Raw genomic sequence first — 23,276 nt, 5'->3', positions numbered from 1 at the left:
TTCGCTGTTTTGTTCCTTTGTTACCTTATTTGTGTGTTTTGTCCAATTCTTTGTTAAAAACGCCAAGGACCTGGAGAACTCACTCTCAAGGCCCTCCTTCCGGTAACAGTATCACATATTACAACATCCTTGAAATCCATTAACAGTTCTTTTTTAAAATGTTCTCACCCCCATCCCCAACATTGTAGTTTCTCCTTACTTAGTGCATACCTTTCTTCAATCATTTCCTGGCTCCTCTTGCTTCTTTCCTGTCCTCTTTTTCTCTGAATTTCTTCACTCCTGGTTGCTCCGTGACTCTAAATTAGAACATCTCTACCAGGCAGAGCAATTCACCCCTTCTCAGCACCTATACCCAGATGCTTCAAACCAAAGCAATCAGGAAGGAAGCATAAAACGAAAGTACCTTCCTTTTAGCATAATCTACCATTACTCAGTGGCAGTTATCATCATAAGTGGATTTTTTTAAACTCAGACTTGAAACTTTCTTGTAACTTTCCACTTTACTGCAAGCAAATCTTATGCCTGTAGCCAATTTGTACAAATTATCATCACTTGGCTACAATAATACACCAAGCCATCCAGGCTTTCCTTTTTATGTCATGGTAGAGGGGTTAATTTGGGGTACAAAGGACAAGACCAAAGCATGGCAGAGACAATGTTAGATTTCTATTAATACAAACTTTCTTCTTCCTTCCTTCATAAAACTTCCAAAAGGTCCAAATATCGCTCCTATGACCTGGCATGTCCACTTCTCCCTCGCCTTGCCTTTTTTATTTCTCTTTCTTCTCTTTCTCTTCCTTTCTTCCTTTTTGTCTCCTCTCCCACCTCAAGCCATCACTCCCATCTTGACACCCATGGGGGAGATCATTTAAAGGTTTTGAAAAAAATTTTTTCAACAAGTTTCTGGTGACAACTACAGCATTTAGATAATCAACAACATGAAGAATTATCAGATATGGTTCTTTTTGCCTCAGATAATCTTTCTCTTCTTCTGGACAACTCTTATCCTTCAACTTAAACATTCCTTCCTCAAGAAAGCCTCCTCTGCTTCTCTGATCTTCCAGTACACCATCTGCCCTCAATGTAAGCACTCTCAATGCAACTACCCCTGCCCTGAAGTCTTCCTCTGACACCCCCTACACTGCACTTACCACCTCTTACTCAGACCCTGTCAGCACCACCAAGCTCTGAGCACAGAGGCCCTCTCTGACTTGCACTTAGCACACAGTTGGTGCTCAGTATATATTGTCTTACTGAATAAACAAATGACAGGTTATTTGACATAGTTTGGCTGAATCCCCACCCAACTCTCATCTTGAATTGTAGTTCCCATAATTCCCATGTGTTGTAGGAGATACCTGGTGGGAGATAATTGAATCATGGAGGTAGTTTCCCCCATACTGTTCTTGTGGTAGTGAATAAGTGTCAGGAGATCTGATGGTTTTATAAAGCATTTCCCCTTTTACTTTGCTCTCATTCTCTCTTGCCTCCCACAATGTAAGATGTCCCTTGATCTTCCACCATGATCATGAGGCCTCCTCAGCCATGTGGAACTGTGAGTCAATGAAAACTCTTTGCTTTAAAAATTACCAAGTCTCAGTTGTGTCTTTATTAGCAGTGTGAGAACAGACTAATACAGTATTATTGTGAGGTTTCTTTTCAGATAGTGTAAGTTTTATTTTTATTTTTTAGAATAAATTGGTAAAACAATAACTATAGGGCTGACTTAAAAAAAAACACAAGGAGCATCTCATTCAACAGACCTTGGAGCTCAGAGAAAATATGGGTTTTATAGTCATAACAAGAATAATTTCATTTATTCTAATGTTAAATACATATTTTCAAAGAGCCTATGGTTCAAACATTTATTATTTATCCTGAGGCCAGATCCACACTAGCATGAAATAAGTACACTTAGATGTAGCTGTATCATATGGGTAATTTCAGCTATGCTAGAGAAAGAAATTAAGTGCAAAAACTCAAAAGGGACTCACAAGTTCAAAATGCAATTTTGCAGAGATTTTTTTTAAGTCTATCAGAATCCATTTGCTCTAGGTTTTCAGTTGCTTCATCTCCAAATATTCATCTTTACTTTTGAACATTTTCTGCTCTCACACATTTAGAGAGAATTTAGAGGCCATCTAGACTATGCATACACTATACCAATGATTGTCTTAAAATGTGTTTGGGAAAAAAAAATGAGTATTACAGAGAAGCCCTTCATCATTTTAACCCAGATCAAAGCTACATGTTTACTGCTTTTAGATCTAGAAGTAAAATTCTCAGTAAAATTCTTTAATTCGAGCAATTGGGATGTCCTAGCCTCTTTAGAATCTAAAATCCAAACTTATGTATCAATTTTTTGCCTAAAACGTACTTTGACAGCTTTTGGTATGACTGGCAATTTGGGTGACTGAGCATACAGACTTCTGAGCCCATGAGAAACATTCCCAACAGACTTCCTTGGGTCAGGCTGCCTTTGGCACATTAGAGAGTAGCCAGTGGAGTTCTGGGGCTAGTGGGAGAGGGAGCATACAATATGCACATTGCCAAAATTCTTTTGTTCTCCTCTGTTCAAATTATTAAGTTCTGTGTTGGTGGTATAGTGGTGGCCATAGCTGCCTTCCAAATTATTGTAAGTTATATAACACAAACTAAGAGAAAATGATTTTACAAAATACTACCATTACCTGATTAAGTTATAAGCCTGGAAACTCCTAAACTTAGCAAGCTACCTCTTTCTCTCTTTTTCTTATCTGATTTAGTACCTAATTAAAATGGAACTTTTTTAGATAATAACTACTGGTTGGACTTCTTTAAAAGATCCTAAATTAAAATATACCAAAAAAATTTCAAACAGGCATGCTATGCACATTAAGTGCAACATGCAACTGGTTGCTAAATTTAATAAATCAAGTATATTATGACCAAAGATCATACACAGCTTTGTAGTTTATCTCATTGAAATAAGCCCTTAGATGAATGAATTAATGCTTTAAAATGTGGGCTAAATTCTCCCAGTAGAAACTTTTCCCAATAGAAAAGTTACAGTTTGGTGACTTTTTTTTTCACATTCTGAAAGAAAAAGAAACATATCAAATAGTAAACTTGCTGTTCAAATTGTGGTCCCTGAACCAGCATCATTAGGATCAGCTGGTAGCTTGTCAGAAACACAGAATCTCAGGCCACACTCAAGACCCTCTGAATTGGAATCTGCATTTTAATAAGCTCCCCAGGAGATCTGTGCACATATTAAAGTTTGAAAAACACTAATCTGAAGTTTATTGAAAGTCACTTTGACAGCAAAGTCAGCTTTCTGTCATTGACTGCCTAGTAATTCTACCTCTAAATAGTTAATAATTACCTTTTAATAATAAATTCCCATTGTTAAATTAAACAAGCAGGAGGCCACTAGCCTGAGGCTGTCTCAGTACTTTGAGTTCCTAATCAACAAACCACAACTTAACTTTGTGTGTAAACAAACAGAAACCTAACTCAGGAGTATACGTTTTGTAACAAACAGCTGGATTTTAGCCAATCACAAACAGCTAAGCTTCAGCCAATCACAGGGAGTCAACTGATTGACTCGTGCTCAAATAAGGCAGATGTTTTATCACACCATTTGCAAATAAGGCAGATACCTTACTGGTCAATCAGGTAATTTCTACACTTTGCTCCCTTGTTTGGCCTATAAGAACTCACTGCTCACATGGCTGGTTGGAGCTCTCCAAACCTCTTCTAGTTTTGAGTACTGCCTGATTCATGAATCATTCTTTGCTCAAATAAACTCTTACATATTTAATTTGTCTAAAGGTTTCTTCTTAACACCAAAAGGAGTGTGTATGCCACTGTCATCCACAATATGTATTTCTGGATCCCAATATGAATGAATCCTATGTGTATTTCTTTGTTTACATCGTTTTGTCTTCTATAGTTAGGGTTAACTGCTGAGGGCATGAGAGGATTGTTTATTTTTCAGTCTTGTTGATACATGACATTTCATTTTTATAGGGGCAAAATTAAAGTTCCAATTGCCTTTCTCTTTTTTTTAAAAAAAAAAAAGCATGATATTTTCAGAAACAGAAAATCAAATACCACATGTTCTTACAAGTGGAAGCTAAATAATGTGTTCACATGAACATAGAGTGAAATAATAGTCATTGGAGACTCAGAAAGGTGGGGCTAGGAAAAAGAAACTATGTAATGGGTACAGTGTACACTATTTGGGTGATGCCTACACAAAATTGCACTTTTACTCCCTAAATCTTTTTTTTTTTTTTTTAAAGAAAGATAGCATGTGTATTAGTTTGTTTTCACACTGCAGATAAAGACATACCCAAGACTGGGTAATTTATAAATAAAAAGAGATTTGATGGACTCACAGTTCTATCTGGCTGGGGAGGCCTCACAATCATGGCAGAAGGCAAAAGGCATGTCTTATGTGGCAGCACAGAAGACAGAATTAGAGCCAAGCAAAAGGGGAAACCCCTTATAAAACCATCAGATCTCATGAGACTTATTCATTACCATGAGAACAGTATGGGGGAAACGGCTCCCATGATTCAATAATCTCCCACCAGGTCCTTCCCACAACACATGGGAATTGTGGGAGCTACAATTCAAGATGAGACTTGGGTGGGGACAGAACCAAATCATATCAGCATGCTTACACTTACCTTTTGTAGCAGCAGATGTAAACCTGTGTAATATGAACCAATGAGGAAAGAAACATGTTCTAATAACATATTCTCAAAGTTTGCTTACACAGGTGTTTTTCTGTCAAACACTTCCATTCACTAAAAGAAGAGTGTATGATGCATCTTTAAGAAAGCATGTTTACAAATTTTTTTTTAAGTCATGACAGAGTCCGTGCTAACTATGCTACAACCATTATGCATCCTGAGAGGTGGGCAATTAGGATTGCATGTTTTAAAGAGACAGTATCCTCTGCAGCTTCTCATATTTAAAAGGCATTTTACTCTATTCCCCTTTATAAGGATATAGTTTAAATAAGTATTTTAATAGCTAAATAGATTAGTGGTATTGAAAATTTACTTAAATGCTAAGATGTACAAAGAAAATAGTTTACTTTCTATAAAGAAACTAAAACTTTCTCATGAGCTCACAGATCCTCTTCCTCCAATACCATTTTATGGTATCTCAGTCTCACTAATTTGAAAAAGTATAATTTAGAAGAACTTTGTTTCTGTCAGGTAAATAAAGGCTGTTTTAACAATTTTCTGTAAATTTCATATTTTTTTCTGGACTTGGTTTGAGTGTGTGTTGGGGGAGGGTTGGATTGCTTACATGATTGTAGTTGGAGAGAGGAAGCTATCAGCTGATCATCATCATGTTCCTGTTGCAGAGTGGCCAGTAGGTTGGCTCTGGATTGGTATCTACTTAGGAATGAATGGATTTTTCTGCTTCTGCATCCACTCTTAACTATCTTCTCCTCACGTCATCAGATTCCTGACTCAGCAGCTTGGTCTTCCCCTCCCCAGAGTCCTACCACCCATCAGTCCTACTGGCAACTCACTCTACCCTTACCAGTGTTCATGGGAAATTCTAGACCCCCTCAGTGCAAGCTAGACACAGACCAAGTGGATCTAATGGCACTAACTCGAGGTAGATCACAAGACATCTGTCTCCACCAGATCTGTACTATTCTCTCTTCATGTTGAATGTTCTGTTGAGCCCAATTTAGGTCTTCCTGTACAGCAGTAATTTTCAATAATCACCTACAAGTTATTGTTTAATTACTAAGGTCCTAGCCTGAAGCCAAGGACTCCAATTTACATAGTGTCAGTGGACACAGATCTGGCATTAGTATTTTTCAAAACTCCTAAGGTGATTCTAATATGTAGTTCAAGTTGATTATCATTGTCCTAGAAGGTGCAGCTTCCTCAATAACTATCTAGATATTCTTTTTTTTTCTTTTTTGAGACAGAGTCTCGCTCTGTCACCAGGCTGGATCACAATGTCAAGAGACCAAGACCAGCCTGGCCAACATGGTGAAACCCCATCTCTACTAAAAAATACACAAATTAGCTGGGCACGGTGGTGCTTGCCTGTAGTCCCAGCTACTTGACAGGCTGGGGCATGAGAATCACTAGAACCCAGGAGGTGGAGGGTGCAGTGAGCCAAGATTGTGCCACTGCACTCCAGTCTGGGTGACAGAGTGAGATCTTGTCTCAAAAAAAAAAAAAAGTTAGCTGGGCATGGTGGTGGGTACCTGTAATCCCAGCTACTCAGGAGGATGAGGCAGGAGAATGGCTTGAACCCAGAAGACAGAGGTTGCAGTGAGCCAAGTTTGCACCACTGCACTCCAGCCTGGGTGACAGAGTGAGATTCTATTTCAAAAATAAAATAAAAAATAAAATAATAATGTTGCAGCCAGCACCAGAGAAAAGCAGGCTCCCAAAAGATAGAAAAAAACCTGAAACTAGTAATCAGCAGTTTTCCAATAAGATCCCAGGAACTGGGTGAAGTAGACTTACACGTACACATAATGAGGTAAAATGGCAGAGTTTAACAGGTATATGACTTTCTAGGGACATTCAAGTGGTAAGGGAAGAACACCTCAAGAGAGCATGCATACAACTCTAGTAAACACACTGTGCATGCTCACCTCCCAAGTGCTAGCAGGCCAGTGTGGATGCAGACAGCCCACCCCAAGGGAAGAACCAGGGGAGAAGGAATGCAAGACCCCAGAAGTATGCCAGCGTATAAAACCCCAAGTCAAAGGTCAAACAGTGCACTTGATCTCTCCTGTTGCCCACTTGGCCCTCTTCCAGGTGTACTTTACATCTTTTCATTCCTGCTCTGAAACTTTTTAATACACTTTCACTCCTGCTCTAAAACTTGCCTCAGTCTCTCCTTCTGCCTTATGCCCCTTAGTCAAATTCTCTCTCCTGAGGAGACAAGCATTGAGGTTGCTGCAGACCCGAACAGATTTGCCACCAGTAACACCTCCATTTTATATCTTCCTCCCACTTAAAGTAATATTTTTCCTGCTCTTTTCTCTGAGACCATGATGGCACATGGGATACAGGGAAGGAAATACTCATAAGGGAAGATACATCAAAAGTTAATACAAAAATATTATCTTCATTACATATATTTCTCTCCCTACAGTATCTGTAACATCAACTAGAAAATGGAAGCTTAGATTAATAGAGCTAAAAGGAGAATTGACTGTCATCTACCCGAGCATTTTATTTTTGATATAAGGTAACTAATGCCCAGATAGATTGACTTCTCCAAAGTCATATAGTTACTGAGTGGCAAAATAGACACTATATGTCAAGGCAATGCCCATTCACTCTAATGCAGCCTTAATTATTAGCTGGATTCCAGTACTCATCTGAATTTCCAAAGAGTTCTTACACATCTTGTCTGGAAAGTTAATTGTATATGAATATATCATTATGAAACCACCACTGCAAAAATTATAACAGAAAATTATGGCACTGAAGGAAGTTTGATCTGGCCAACACTCATCTTGCCTTTGGCCCTCAAGCTGCCCTTAATTGTTCCTGGGCATGGGCCAAGCTAACTTTGGGAGATATTTAGTTTATAGTTTAAATGATAATAGCCCTTCCCCAAAACTCAACTGCATTTGTAAAGCTAATGGGAGACCACAAACCTAGGAGGATAGAGGAGACTGAATTCAGCTAAGGTGTAGACATAAGCAATTCCCGGCCATTATGCTGGAGGTCACAAGACCTGCAACTTCTCCAATTATACCTGAAGGTAACATCACTATTGTAGAATCTAAAATTGGCCTTTTGATATGTCTTTTCAGGCTTTTTGCATGTCCAGTGACCTATGGCTCTACCAGGACCCACCAACTGCTCCTGCGGCCCCACCCAGAAGCTACTCAGCACACAGAAGGACCATTTCCCACATTCCTATGGTTGCACCCACAATCAATCAGTAGCAAGCACTCATTTCCTAACCACCCACAACCCTTCCCCCAAACTACCTTTGAGAAACCCTAGCCCCCAAATTCTCTGAGAAACTGATTTGAGTAATAATAAAACTCTGGTTCCCTGTTCAGGTGGCTCTGCATGAATTAAACTCTCTACTGCAATTTCCCTTCCTTGATAAATTGGCTCTATCTGGGCAACAGGCAAGAAGAACCCATTGGGCGGTTATAATTACAATCTTTTTTCTATGCTAGACATGTGCCATTTTGAGTTAAGCATGTTTCTTCTTTACTATTCCATTTGATACATTTGCTCAAGCATTCAATTCATATTAATCAACTATTCTGCTCTTTTTTCTTTCTAAGAGTGCACTTTAGATAAAATAATATTGATTTTGTTAAGTATATAGCTTAAGAAAAGTGTAGATTAGGTAGATATCATTCAAGATTTTTTCATTTTTGCTTTTAACTCTTTACAAAAAGAAACTTCTTCACTTAATATTATATATCTGACTTTTAATTTAACATTTTCTTCAAAATTAACCAACTTTCATTTTGATTAATTGAGTAATCTGAATACAGTCATATGTTGACTAATGATAGGGATATTTTCTGAGAAATGCATCATTTGGAAATTCTGTCATTGGGTAAACATCATAGAGTGTGCTTACACAAACATAAATGGTATAGCCTGCTATACACCTAAGCTAATATGATATAGCCTATGGCTTCTAGGCGACAAACCTGTACAGCATGTTACTGTACCAAGTATTATAAGCAATTGCAATACAATGTGTTGCGGGAAGTCAGGGACCCTGAACGGAGGGACTGGCTGAAGCCATGGAAGAACATAAATTGTGAAGATTTCATGGACATTTATCACTTCCCCAGTCAATACTCTTGTGATTTCCTATGTCTGTCTTTACTTTAATCTCTTAATCCTGTCATCTGCATAAACTGAGGAGGATGTATGTCGCCTCAGGACCCTGTGATGATTACGTTAACTGAACAAATTGTAAAGCATGTGTGTTTGAACAATATCAAATCTGGGCACCTTAAGAACAGGATAACAGCGATTTTCAGGGAACAAGGGAAATAATCTTAAAGTCTGGCTGCCTGTGGGCTGGGTGGGACAGAGCCATATTTCTCTTATGACTGAAAATGAGTAAGAGAAGTATCACTGAATTCTTTCCCTAGTAAGGAATATTAATAATTAACAACCCTGGGAAAAGAATGCATTCCCAGGGCAGGACCTCTAAAATGGCTGCCCTGGGAGGTTCTGCCTTATGCAGATGTAGATAGGGATGAAACACACCCTAGTCTCCTGCAGCACCCCCAGGCTTGCTAGGATTAGGAAATTCCAGCCTGGCGAATTCTAGTCAGACAGGTTCTCTGCTCTTGAACCCTGACAATGCGTGCACAGCAGGACAAGTCTACTTCATTAGTGATTCTAGTTTCGCTCTGACCTTCTGCCTTGTGATCTTTTGTTGCCCTTGAAGCATGTGATCTCTGTGAACAACACCCTATTTGTGCACTTCCTCCCCTTTGAAAATTGCTAATAAAAACTTGCTTGTTTTATGGCTCAGGGGGCATCACAGAACCCGCCGACATGTGATGTCTCCCCCAGACACCCAGCTTTAAAATTTCTCTCCTTTGTGCTTTTTCCCTTTATTTCTCAGACCAGCCAACACTTAGGGAAAATAGAAAATAACCTATGTGAAATAACGAAGAATTATCGGGGGCAGGTTCCCCCAATAACATTGGTAAGTATTTACATATCTAAGCATATCTAAACACAAAAAAGGTAGAGCTAAATTAAAATACAGGATTAACAATGTAAAATGGTATACCTGTAAAGGGCACTTCCCTTAAATGGAGCCTGCAGTACTGGAAGTTGCTCTGGGTGAGTCAGTGAGTGAGTAGGACTTTACTGTACGTGAATATAGAATTAAAAAACACTGTACACTTAGGCTACACTAGATATATTTGTAAAATATTTTTCTTTCTTCAATAACAAATTACCCTTTGCTTATTGTAACATTTTGACTTTATAAGATTTTTCATTGTTTTTAATGTCTTTACTCTTGCAAAAACACTTAACTTAAAACACAAACATTGTACAGCTGTACAAAAATATGCTCTTTGTTTCTATCTTTATCCTATAAGCATTTTTCTATTTTTAAATTTTTTTATTTTTATTTTTACTTTTTAAGCTCTTTTTGTTGTTGTTACACATACACAATTACAAACATTAGCCTAGGCCTATACAGGGTCAGGATCATTGATATCACTGTCTTCCACACCCATGTCTTGTCCCCCTGGAAGGTCTTCAGGGACAATAACACACACAGAGCTGTCATTTCCTATGATAACAATGCCTTCTTCTGGAATCCCTCCTGAAGGGACTATCTGAGGTTGTTTTACAATTAACCTTTTTTTAAAAATATAAATAGAATAAATACACTCTAAAATAACAATAAAAGTTATAGTAAATACATAAATAATATAGTCTTTAGTCATCATTATCAAGTATTATGTACTATACATAATTGTGTGTGCTATATTTTTATATAACTGGCAGCACAATAGATTTGTTTACATTGACATCATCATAAAAACATAAGTAATATGTTAAAGTATGACATTACAGGCAGCTATGAAGTCCCTGAGTGATAGGCAATTTTTCAGCCCCATTTTAATTTTATGGGACCACCATGGTATATGTGATCCACTGTTGGCTGAAATGTTGTTATGCAGTGCATGACTGCATATTGGAAGAAGTATTATAGCTAATAATTCAAATACATCATTGGTTTCCCCTTAGCTTCTGCCACATTATTTTTGGTCTGCACCCTCTAGAAAAATGTACCCCTCATTGATAAACATTTTGCCTAATATCTACCAATCTAGTACAAACACTATACATTGTTAAAGTTAATCTGAATTTTTAAAAAATTTTTTGATATTTTAATGCTGACTAACCCCTTCTGGAACTAAAATGGTCAAAATCTGGTAACATTTTTATAAAAGTCAAATAAAATTATAACAAGTAAGCAGCCTTCTTTGTAAATACTTCAATTTCCACCCCCATAAAAATGTCACATTTTGCGTAATATTGACATTTTAATAATATTATTCTTGCAGTCCGGGGCATGGAATATCTTCTTACTTTTTTGTGTCCTCTTTAATTTTTTTCATCAGCGTTAAAATTTATAGTTTTCCTAGTAGAGATCTTTAACTTCTTTGGTTAAATATTTTCCTAGGCATTTTACAATTTTTGTGTCTATTGTAAATGGGATTGCTTTCTTGATTTCTTTTTCAGATTGTTTGCTGTTGGCATATATAAATGCTACTGATTTTTTACGTTGCTCTTGTATCCTGCAATTTTATTGAATTATTTTATCATTTCTAACAGTTTTTGATGGAATCTTTAAGGTTTTCTAAATATAAGCTCATGTCATTTATGAACAAGGATAATATCACTTCTTTCTTTGTGACTACAGTAAGCAATAATCTACTGTATATTTCAAAATAGCTAGTAGAGAATAATTCAAATGTTTCCAGCATAGATAAATGTTTAAGGTAATAAATATTTCAACTACCATGATTTGATTATTATACACAATATAAATTTATCAAAATATCACATGTCCAAAAATACATACATCTACTATGTATCAATAAAAAGTCACATTTTGAATAAATACATTTTAAACAAAGGTTTCCATAATTCTTTGGATGCTTACTATTTGTTTCCTCAATTACTAACATTTCCTGAAACTTTTGATATGGGAGCTAAAAAGAAATTATTTAGGCAGATAGTGAGGGTGAAGGAGTCCTAAGCAAGGCTTGCCTTTTAACAAAAAGCAGCCCCCAAATAATTTATTTTCTAACAAAGAGCAGCCTGAAAAATCCAGCTGCAAACATAGATAAGCAAGCTAAAAGCTTGCATGGGTGAATGCCAACAGCTGTGCCAATAGAAAAGGGCTACCTGGAAACCAGGTATGTTCAACATGGAGGCTCCATCTTCCCTTTTCTTTGTCACCACATGTACAGTAGAAAAGCAGGCAACATGGTGAGGTAGAGAACCCTTTTGCATAATAAAAGATTAGGGTGAGGTAGCCAGCTTCTTCGTGGGATATGCAAACAGCACTACTAATCCTAACCAGTTCTTCGTGTTATGTAAATAGCATACCTGATCCGACCAATTTTTTGTGCCCTGTGTAAATCAAACACTACCTCCTCAAGCTCATCTATAAAACCTCCTGCACTTCACTGGGGACCAGAAGACCCACTTGGGACCCCGTCTCTCTGCAGGAGAGAACTTTTCCCTTTCTTTTGTCTATTAAACCTCTGCTCTTAACCTCACTCTGTTGTGTCCACGTCCTAGTTTTCCGTGGTCATGGAACAAACCTTGGGTATTACCCCAGACAATGACTCCACTTCATTTCTTTTTCACTCCTGACAAAAACTGACCTAAACACACATTGATTAAAAATCTATGTCTTTTCTTATTGCTTAAAGGGTAGATATTAAATGTATTGAAGTAAACAATGTAGCAATTTTACTGTGACTATATGTATTAATTTATCTTACACCTAGGAAAGCACTCATTGTTTGCAGTGGCTATCTTCTTTGTGCAGGATGCTCCCCCTCCCCCATTTCTTTTGCTAACAGGTTCTATGCCACTGGGCAGCCAACCTCAATCCTTTTTCAGGATTATTCTGGTTGAAAAAAATTCCTTTTTCTCTCCAGTGTTACAGGTGTTACAAGTTCAAAGTTCCTGGTAACCATGTTCCCTGCCACACGGAGAAAGGTCACAATCACCAAGAGGGAATTGGGATAATCTACAAATATGAGCAGGGATGAGAAGTAGAGAGTCCGACAAGCACTCCAGATCTTGTATCCCTTTTCTCTAAGGCTGGCTTTTCCCATCCTCCAGTAGGTTAGGCGAATCAATAGGCAACTTTTTTTTAATGTTCCTCAAAGCAACTTATGTTCCTTTGAGTCCAATTTCGATTACAACTAAAAGCCTGGACTAATTCATGATCCGATCTAAAAACTGAAAGATGAATTCATGAAGACAAATCATGCTTAAATTATTATTAGCAGGATTATTGCTTAAGGCTGTCTCCCTTGAGAAGATCTGACTCATAAACTCTAGAGGAGCAAGGACCACATTCATCTTACTCTACACTAGCACAGTGCCTGCTATATAATAGCTACTTGGTAAGTAATTGGATTAATTAATAAAAGAAATAGTTGAATGTCAATATAGAAAAGGGTGGTTATACTGTCCAATTTAACACAAAATCGGAAGATTTCTTGACGGCAGAATGTTTCTCTTCTATGTATTTAAACTACAAGCATCATAACTTTCTATCTTAAGCCAGGGTTCTCAGATTCTAAAAATATTTCTCATCATAGTACTGAGAATAAAGTTTGGAGAGTATAAATTTGAGTAAATGTTCAAAGGCAAACAGATTGAGCTGCAGTTTACATATTCTGAGTAAAAATCACTGCAATGTTGCACACCAACATGGCACATGTATACATATGTAACAAACCTGCACGTTGTGCACATGTACCCTAGAACTGAAAGTATAATAAAAAAAAAAACACTGCAATGTTTATTTAGGAATTTTTCAAGTGTAGAAAGTTACAATTACATTTAAAAAATGTAAACTATTTACCAAATTCCCTTTAACTGCACTATTCTCAGGAAACCATCTAGCTTTATGATACTTCCAAGACTGTCATTAAAAAGTAAATGAAAATATCAAAAGTTAGTGAAGTTATAATTTTTGTGAAAAAGAAAGTTCTAAAATAAGCATAGAATACGTGGAAAGCAAAAGGGCTCCCTATTTACATAAAAACTAGCATTTTGTTTAAATTAGTACCTTTATAATTATGTATTCTAAATATAAGATATAGATGTAAATCTGGATTATGGCCCATCTTTCTGTAATGAGTTAAGATGGCTCAAAATGGCAATCACATTTTGTTGTTGTTGTTGTTTAAAAAAAAATGACCATTATGTTTATTGGGAACAGGTAAGTCAATTATTGTACAGTATCATCAAAAAGAATTCTTGGCCCCGCGCAGTGGCTCACGCCTGTAATCCCAGCACTTTGAGAGGCCAAGGCGGGCAGATCACGAAGTCAAGAGATCCAGACCATCCTGGCCAACATGGTGAAACCTCGTCTCTACTAAAAGTACAAAAAATTAGCTGGGCGTAGTGGCGGGCGCCTGTAGTCCCAGGAGGCTGAGGCTGGAGAATCACTTGAACCTGGGAGGCGGAGGTTGCAGTGAGCCGAGATCAGGCCACTGCACTCCTGCCTGAGCAACAGCACAAGACTCCGTCTCCAAACAAACAAAAAAAAAAGACTTCTTATGATGATAATCACAACATTGTTAATTTCATCTGGCCATTGGAATATGGAAATCATTTCATTTCACAGCCCCCTTTAAACATACTGGTACTTTATATAAGGTGAAGTTTGCCTCTTTTTGTTGCGGTTGTTTAATCTATTTGAAAAAAGGTCAATTTCTTGACAGATGGTATAATGTACATAAAACATCATTGCCATTTATAGTGCATGATAATAATGAAAACTAGTACAATTTAGAAGTTTTTTCAATGCATAACTCTGAAGTAGGGGATTAATATTGTCTGCCCTTTTCTGAGTAAAACCTGAGTGTGAGTTAACAGACTTCTTTCTTCAAAGTCGTGTTTCTGCTATTGAGTGAAACAAAAACACAAAACCAAGTCTTCTGGGTCAACACGAGTGTTCTTTTTAAAACAACACAGATTCTTTTCTATTTGATTTCCTACATATATGAATATACCAAAATTTTACCTTCTTATCAATCCATAAATAAAATAAATTTTAAATAATGATCAAAGTCCCAAGCAATACTTCATCTTCTTATCCTATTCTTCAATTTTTGCTCATATAGAATTGTTTCTCAATGTCTCAGCCAGGTCTTCTGCTTATTTTCATCTGTGTGCCTTGCTCCACATGGACTTAACATTTCTATGTAGCATTTCTCCTACTCTCCTTGAACATGACTGTCTTCCTTCAATATTTATCAAATGACCTGGCATCACCAGCTGCCCACAACCAGGCAGGTGCCTTACTTGCTGTTGTAGCTGTCACATAACATTTGTGTTAAATGAATTACAGTGTTAAATATATGACAATGATAACAGGTAAATATTGTTGATCAATAACTGTAATAGTGTAAATGTTAACAGTGTAGGTATTTCATGTCTGCTAACATGAAAGTTTCCTCATCAGTTTTATTCCTTTAAAAGTTTCTTGGATTTACATAAGCTGAGTTTCAATCATCAGGGTATCTATAGATATATCACATTGAATGTGGGAACTATGTATACTAAGCTTAGAGGAAAATTCACAATTTTCTTAATATATTTTAGGAAATTCTATTTAATTCAGTTTAAGGGGTTTTTTTTGTTTTTTGTTTTTGTTTTTTTTTAGATAGAGTCATGCTCTGTCTCCAGGCTGGAGTGCAGTGGCACAATCTTGGCTCACTGCAACCTCCGCCTCCTGGGTTCAAGTGATTCCCCTGCCTCAGCCTCCCAAGTAGCTGGGATTACAGGTGCCCACCACCATGCCCGGCTAATTTTTTGTATTTTAGTAGAGGCGGGGTTTCACCATGTTGGCCAGGATGGTCTCAAACTCCCAACTTCAGGTGATCTGCCCGCCTTGGCCTACCAAAGTGCTGGGATTACAGGTGTGAGCCACCACGCCCAGCCCCTAATTTTCTTCTGAGCTTCCACTTTCTCTCTTCTAATCTTATCCCATGTGCTTCATATAGTGTCAACAATATTCCCCACTCTTCAGGTGGGCATGTGGTTCAACATTGGCAAATTCAGAACAGTGACAATACAGGGATATGATATAATTTAGAGATTTCAATGAATCTCCTGCTGGGCCTGTTTCAGAACACCTCCATTCTCACCTGAACAGTAAAATAAATGAATGTGGTCTTCCCAGACCTATTACATGATGTGTGACGATGAAACCAACCCAGCAAAGAGGAGGCAGAGATACAGAGGAAACTGAGTCCCAATGTCATCATTTAATGGTGAAGTTAGCTCTACAGCAAAACATTTCTAAACTGTGATTCTTAAAATTCCCCTTGATTCTTAAGCTAATTTTATTGGCTTTTCAGACACTTAAACAAATCTTAATTAGTATAGTGTATCGTCCTAGTTCTTGTGTATTTGGCAGTCCACTCTTTATTTTCACATTTAAACCACAGTTTTACTGTTAAAACACATTTGGGATCTGTCTCTTTTCTTAAAAATATGAAGATGGTATTTCATTACCAAGTATGTTGACAGCCACTGGGTGCCTCCCTGAAGTCCTCTCAAAGTTTAATGTCTTAACTAAAGAAGCAGACCACTGCTGGTAGATTAATGAATAAATATGAGGGCAAGATGATCATATCAGCTATCCATAAAAGCTCTTGGTCCCTTATTCTATAGACAGAGCTACATTTACAGGTCTCTTTCTAATCAACAAGATTAGAGTAGAAATTGATTATACTTGGAATCAAAAAGTATAAAATATTTTTATCAGATATTTTTAGAGTGATGTTAACTTGATAAATCACAGTATAAGCATTGTATGATCATTCCAGGCAGGCTTACTATCTAGGGATGTAGTTTGATCTACATGATAGTTACAGTCTTGGAAAAAGTTATATTTGAATCTCTATTTTCAAAAGATTTTATTAATTTAACAGAATTGTTCTTGAAAAGGCAGAGCAACTCCATCTCCCAGAGATTTTTCCCAGTCAACTAATATGGTATGTTTTACATAACACCGCCCTATGGCTATAAAGAAAAGAAAGGTATGGGATAATGAAATAGATCTATGTCTCTCATGCTGATATCTTCCAACCCCTGGAGACATATTTGTTACAATAATTTTGTTTGAATTTTTACATTTGTATCATTGATATAAATAAATGAAAACATATTCTTGATCAGCTCCCTTACACAGCCAGTAAGCAGTTTGCCCATGGGGCAACACACATCTATTATTCACAATTACGGGTCAGTCCCTCTGCTAAATGTCAGAAATAAAAATACTGACTAGCAAACACACAAGCAAAATACAGTCTTACAGATATGGCAATAGAAGTTATTAGGGAGTATGGCAGTGGGGTAGCCAAGGATGTGAACAGATCAACTCTACTTGAATAGTATGGGGTAGGAGGTTTCCATATCCACTGTAAGATACTTAAGGAACAACAAAGACAACTATATCCAGGAAGTGAAAATGCCTTTCTAGATCTGGTACTGCACTGATATAAGACACTTACAGTTCCACTGGAGCCAGGGACAATTTGAGAGGAGCTGCATCACAATGTGATCTGGCAATCCACCTTCATCCTTTACTGAGAGGGCAGTTACACCTTCCGCAACACCTTAAGTAATCTCATTCTTTGACTTTAAAAATACATAAAGCACATCTAAATGCAGGTCCACCTAGAAGCAGGAGCCCAGTAAAAAAGGTTTCACAAATGCCTTTCAGTGCCCCATGACTTTGTCATTTATACCTTGATACACGACACACCTCCAAATATCCTCCACCCACAAACACTCTAATCATTTCCATTGGGAAGTTTCTCATGAAACCCTGTAGAATATTTTAATCCCTTTCATAAACACTGCCTTTCATTAGTAAAAGGCAACAATTCTTTGATAAAAAGTATAAATAAATATGATCTTTAGCAGTGGACATGTATTTTTGCTGAACAAAAATTGAATTTACCCTTACCAACTAATTTCTGTTTCCTTGGCTGCTCCCTAGCCCTCCACACTAAATATTTGACTGAAACTGGTCAAATATTTTCAGTTTTGAGTTCAACTTGTGTGAGCACAAGCACACTCATACACACCCATCAACCTTGTTTTCAAAAGAAGGTATCATTACCTTTGTTCCTCCTGTTTGAAAAGTTTAGGAAGTCTGGGTTTTTGGTGCAGGAATACTTTAGGATATTGCTTCATAAATGTATCGTGAGCTGATAAGATATTGCTCATACTCCGGCTTAAAAAGAAGAGAGAAATTAAATTGTAAGTGTCATAGGATAACAGCTTCCAAGAGAAAGATTTTTAACTCAATATATACGTTTCAATTCTATACTATTTAGTCTAAGAAGCAACTAACAAAAATATAAAATATAAATATTTTGTGCTTTAAAAATATCCAAATCTCAGTGAGAAACATTTTAAGAAATACAAAATGTATGATAATGTATGATAATGTCAATGTCAAAAATTTAATTTTTGAAGTTCAGTCTTTTTAAAACTCATATTTCTATAATTGATTAAAGTTTTATATAATATACTACAGAATTAAAATCCTCCTGAAATTATTTAAAATAGTTTACATCTACATTACTAGAGAGAGTATTTATCTGAATCTTTGCCATCATGTATTAAAATCGCAGGCAGTATTTTTTAGGTCTAGAATAAAGATGTGTTACAACAACAAAAGATGAGAGTTTTCCAAATTCAGATCACTGAAATTACCTAGGATGCTTTTTGTAAGTAAAAATTTCTGATCCATTTCTTGATAATCATAAACTCCAACAGTAGAGCCCTGGGTGGGCTTCTCTTTTTTAAATATATTCCTCAGGATGACTCTTATGTGTAGCTACACCTTGATTCACGGCAAATACCAAAAATGCCAATAAGCAAGATTCAGAGAATAGCATTGTCATTAAATGTTAGGTAATGATATTTGTTTCTGGAAAATCCACCTCATTCAATTTTCAATTGACAACACCATGAAAAGTTGGTCAATTTTTTAAAAAATGCTAAACATTCATCTTGAGAGCTTATTTCAATAATTATAAAAAATTATCATACTTCAAATTGAACACTGACAAACATCTTAGCCAATAGTTGCCGCATGACAATGAACATCAAAATCCTCAAGAGAAGGCTTTTTTAAAAAGTCTTTTTCATTTTCATTGTAAATAATAACAACACATTCTAAAATATTTATAACAGCTTTTTCTTCTCTTGGATAATGTTCCTAAAACACCATATTGATGCTTTACACAAGACAAAGTCTATAGACTTTAAAAATCTTATTTAATGTAACATAATTGATTCAAACAACACAATATGATGTAATTTTCTATATTAGGCATTTTTATTCACTTTCTCACAGTGTATAGATACATTCACCAAGCATCGAATCTTTTTAAAATCTGACCACTGATTTATTAGAGGCTTCCCAGGAAAAAAAAAATTCTGTTTGGAACTCACATTCTACAATCATCTGTTTTACACATCTACCTGTTTTTCACTGGATACTTGTTATATTCGAATCATTGTACTAAGATCTTTTACATTGTTTTGTATTATTGCACATTTATATAACCTGACAATATACTTTATTTGAGATACTTTATTGACCCTTCTGCACAAAAAGAAACTGCAACCTTAATAATTTGCCTAATTCATATAACTAAGAAGTGGAGGATATACGGTACAAATGAAAACTAAATTGACTCCAAAACCCATTATTTTAACCCCTGGGATATTCTGTCCCCCATTTAATAAAACACATTAGTTCTTGCTATGTGCCAGGCACTCTTCTAAGTAATGTATATGCATCTTACATAACTGTATTAACTATATACTCCTATCCATTTTGTTCCTGAAAAGATACTGAGGTCCAAAGAAGTACAAAAGTGTAGACATATGCAGCCTATACTACAAAATTTGGAATCCTATTCCAATTTGTGCTCTGGATAGATCATCTTTGGAGTGGATAAAAAATTTATTTCCAAATACTAAGACTTTTACCCAAGTCATTTTTTATGTGTATAACCTTAGTTACACTTATACACTTTATGTGTATAACCTTAGTTAGCTGCCTCCTTCACCTAATTCTCAAGAATTTCCAAGATGTGGTGGGTAATGTACATGGATTCAGTGTCTATGATCTGGGTCTCCAAAAGTAGTGTGTCCAAGTAGTGAAATACGTGGAAGGTTGAAACGGAAGAGTCAAATGCTAGAGCTAGAGATGACATGATTTTTCAGATTGAGCCCCTAAATGGCCTGTAATGCTATAATTTATATTCTATGTCCCAAAAATGTAATGTGGAACATATTCCTACTTCTGAGTGTCTCGTTGAAACAACAACATATGTCTGTGTGTTCAGTAGAAAAGTATTATTGTCTAAAACCATGTGAAATCTGTAAATAAATGTATCTAAATATGGAATATAGAAGTAGCTGAGGGGAAACATAAAATAATTAGCATGCTAGGGACAAAGAAATGTTTAGCATTATGGTAGAGTTGGAGAGTAGATCATGGACCTAAATACCTATCTGACCCTTCAATTCTGTCCTGAAGATGTTTTTTCGTGATTTACCAGGCTATGAGTAAATACTACCCATGGACAAAGAAGTTGCCACTTCATTGAAGCTTACCTGCAATAAACTCATCTATAAGAAAATAACTCCAACTTCCTCAAGCAGATGAAAGGGAAATACATTCAAAATATATAGGTTTACACAGCAGAACTCTAGAACACTTTCAGGATTCTCTATATACAGGGATTATAAAATTAAATGCTTATCGTATCCAAGCAAGTGTCATAAGGTGGGAACTGTGGTAAGCTGAAAAGAGCATGCCCTCATGGAGGGACCTGTGACCTCACCCTTAAGACCATTTTTCTCATGTATTAAAAGAAGTTCAATGTATTCAGATCCTGTAGTTTTCTACAGAAGTCAGAGATCTGTACTCTCATGTAAAAATGACTTATTTTTAAATGTTAATAACTGCTATGGATTGTATGGCTCCCCCCCAACTCCCAAAAAGGTATATATTAAAGCTCTAACACCCAATGTGACTATATTTGAAGATAAATGCAGTCTCTCTAACTACAAGGGAGGTTGGTAAATATAGTCTAGCTCTGTACCCAAAAAGTAGATAAAGTTTGGAGGAGCATACAGAAGACTTTAAGGTAGATATAAAATCACTGACTATATTAGATTTGGATGTATTATTATTTAGAAATGTATTTGTCATTTTATGGATAAGGAAATGATGCATATAAAGTTTAAATTACCTGCCTATGCTTATATAAAATAGAAAAATGAGTGAACACATTCCAATTGTCTTGCTCTAAGATTAAGGGTCTTCCATTTCTCATCATAGGCAAAATCTATTAGAGAAGGCAGGAAGTAACATGTCATACAGTCAGGGAATACTACCAAAGGCTTTAAGTGATCACCCTTCCCCTGGTCTAGGCTAGTCTACTCGATGTTCTCACGGCTGAGTTCTACCCAGTGGAATATGAAAGAGAAGGCAGAAGGATGCGCCAAAAAAGATCCTTCCACATAAGATTCTCAATGTCCTTTTCCCATCCAGCTTGATGCAGAGGACCAAGGTGGCCCTGGAAGCCACACAATAAAGACTGAAGAGCAAATGTTTGGTAGAGGCCTGAGTTCCTAAACTAAAAGAACAAACTGTCAATGAAAAGCACCCCTTTATAGCATTATGTGGGAAAGAAATAAAATTATATTGCGCAAAGCTGCTGAGATTTAGTGTTTATCTATAGCAGCCCGAAATACCCTAATACAATATTTCTTCTGCATCTCATTCAGTTTTGCTCACAGGTCTGAAAACATAATAAGCTTTTAATAAGATACTTATTGATTAATTATATTTATGTGTTTGCCCGAGGCAATTCACATTTTTTATTTTAAGTTAACTAAGGCAAGTCATAAAAGTTGAATATATTCATTCGCTTATAGATTGTTTCCTCCTGAATTTGTCTTACCAATATCATAGCATCTACACATGTATTTGATGAAAATTAAAAGAAATATAAGTGATATCCTGATAAAGGAGGCAGGTACAATTTGGTATGAATTAAGCTGACTCTATATTTTATATATACAATATGCATATTGCATATATAAACACATTTTCATAATGTATGTCATCCTTTTATTACAATGAGTTGAAAAATAAACATTCCATAAAAATGTCAGTGTATTTAACATTAGGCCACTACAAAGTTTCATGCTATTCAGTCTCTTCTGTTCTTATTTAAAAATTTTTTGGAAATGTGAGTTTCTAGCCTTATTCATGGACAAAGCTCATTAGCCAATGATTTTATGCCTTCAAAATTATATTTTTTCAAAGAAGTTCCACATGCCATTGCAATTAAATATTAAGATTAATCTCAAACTTTTCATTTTCATAAAGTTCTGAAGGAAAATTTAAAGATCTGTTTGACAAAGTTAACTGCAAGATTGAATGTAAACCTCTTAGAGAGATATTGATCAATCATAAAAGTTTTACTTCCCCTGAAATAACTAACTTAAGTTCTCCCTACTTTGAGAATCAATATCTGATTTGCATATAAAACTGAAGTCCTGTAACCTTATATGAAGTATTTAAACCTTTCTTTTTTTTTTTATCTTTAGAAAAGGACTTCCTATCTTTAGGATTGTTATAGTAGCTAGAAATAATAAAAGTAAAACTTCAGGCCCACTGTTTATAGTATATTAGGCAAGTAAAAATGTTAATTGTTAATGTAAATCCAGGTACAGAATGTACAGCATTTAGATATCAGACAGTTTAAAAATTTTATTAAAATCACAGGGCTAGAAGCCTCACTTTTAATGGAAAAAAGGACAAGAATGTGAGTCACGATCAAATCTTCCTGTAGCAATACATACAAATGCAGTGCCTGTCATGTTAAATGCTATTAAGACTAAAAAAATCTAGTTATGAGAAAGATTTCTTTATTAAAAACTACCTAGACACAGACTCAGGAAAAACTTTTATCATGAGAACAGAACTATTAAAAAGGAAATATCTGGCACTCATATTCCTGTAGTGTAGAACGTATCTTATACCTTAGAAGAACATACCTTATACCTTAGAACATACCTTATACGCACACATGCCAAAATGCAAAAAAAGAAAAAAAATCTTCAAGGTTTTTGCAGCATGGCAGTCTTGATTCTCTAAAGAGCCCTGTTGTTGCACATATCCTGCATAACAAATTTCTGGTGCATTATTGGTCTTATGAAAGGTGACCTAGGTCTCAAAGGCCCACCACATTGCAAGAAAAGAGGGGGGAAAGTGAGTGGATACTTGAGATGTGAGCAATGGGCAGAGAGGAGGGGCAGAGAGGAGGGTGTGCTGAAGGCAGTCACTGATACGAAGGAGCATGGGTGGGAGGAATTGAGCCATGACCAAGGAACAAGGAGGGGAGCCCAGCCATCTTTGTGGAAGGACTCTTGAAGGAGAATGGAGTAGCTTAGCTTGATGGT

General features: G+C 36.2%; 1 protein-coding gene across 3 annotated transcripts in view; it reads right to left on the bottom strand.

The window, feature by feature from the left end:
- Positions 1-23,276, bottom strand: part of CNBD1 (cyclic nucleotide binding domain containing 1) — a 636,725-nt gene that overhangs the window by 580,033 nt on the left and 33,416 nt on the right. For all 3 annotated transcript variants that reach the window (XM_055116708.2, XM_057303048.1, XM_063606847.1), the window contains exon 3: positions 17,899-18,012. In XM_055116708.2, coding sequence (XP_054972683.2) covers positions 17,899-18,012 — 114 coding nt within the window. The remainder of the gene's footprint in view (positions 1-17,898; positions 18,013-23,276) is intronic.

This window comes from Pan paniscus, chromosome 7 (assembly GCF_029289425.2).
Source record: "Pan paniscus chromosome 7, NHGRI_mPanPan1-v2.0_pri, whole genome shotgun sequence".
NCBI lineage: Eukaryota > Metazoa > Chordata > Mammalia > Primates > Hominidae > Pan > Pan paniscus.
Note: the sequence above shows the minus strand (reverse complement) of the source record. Positions and strands in the feature narration are given on the sequence as shown.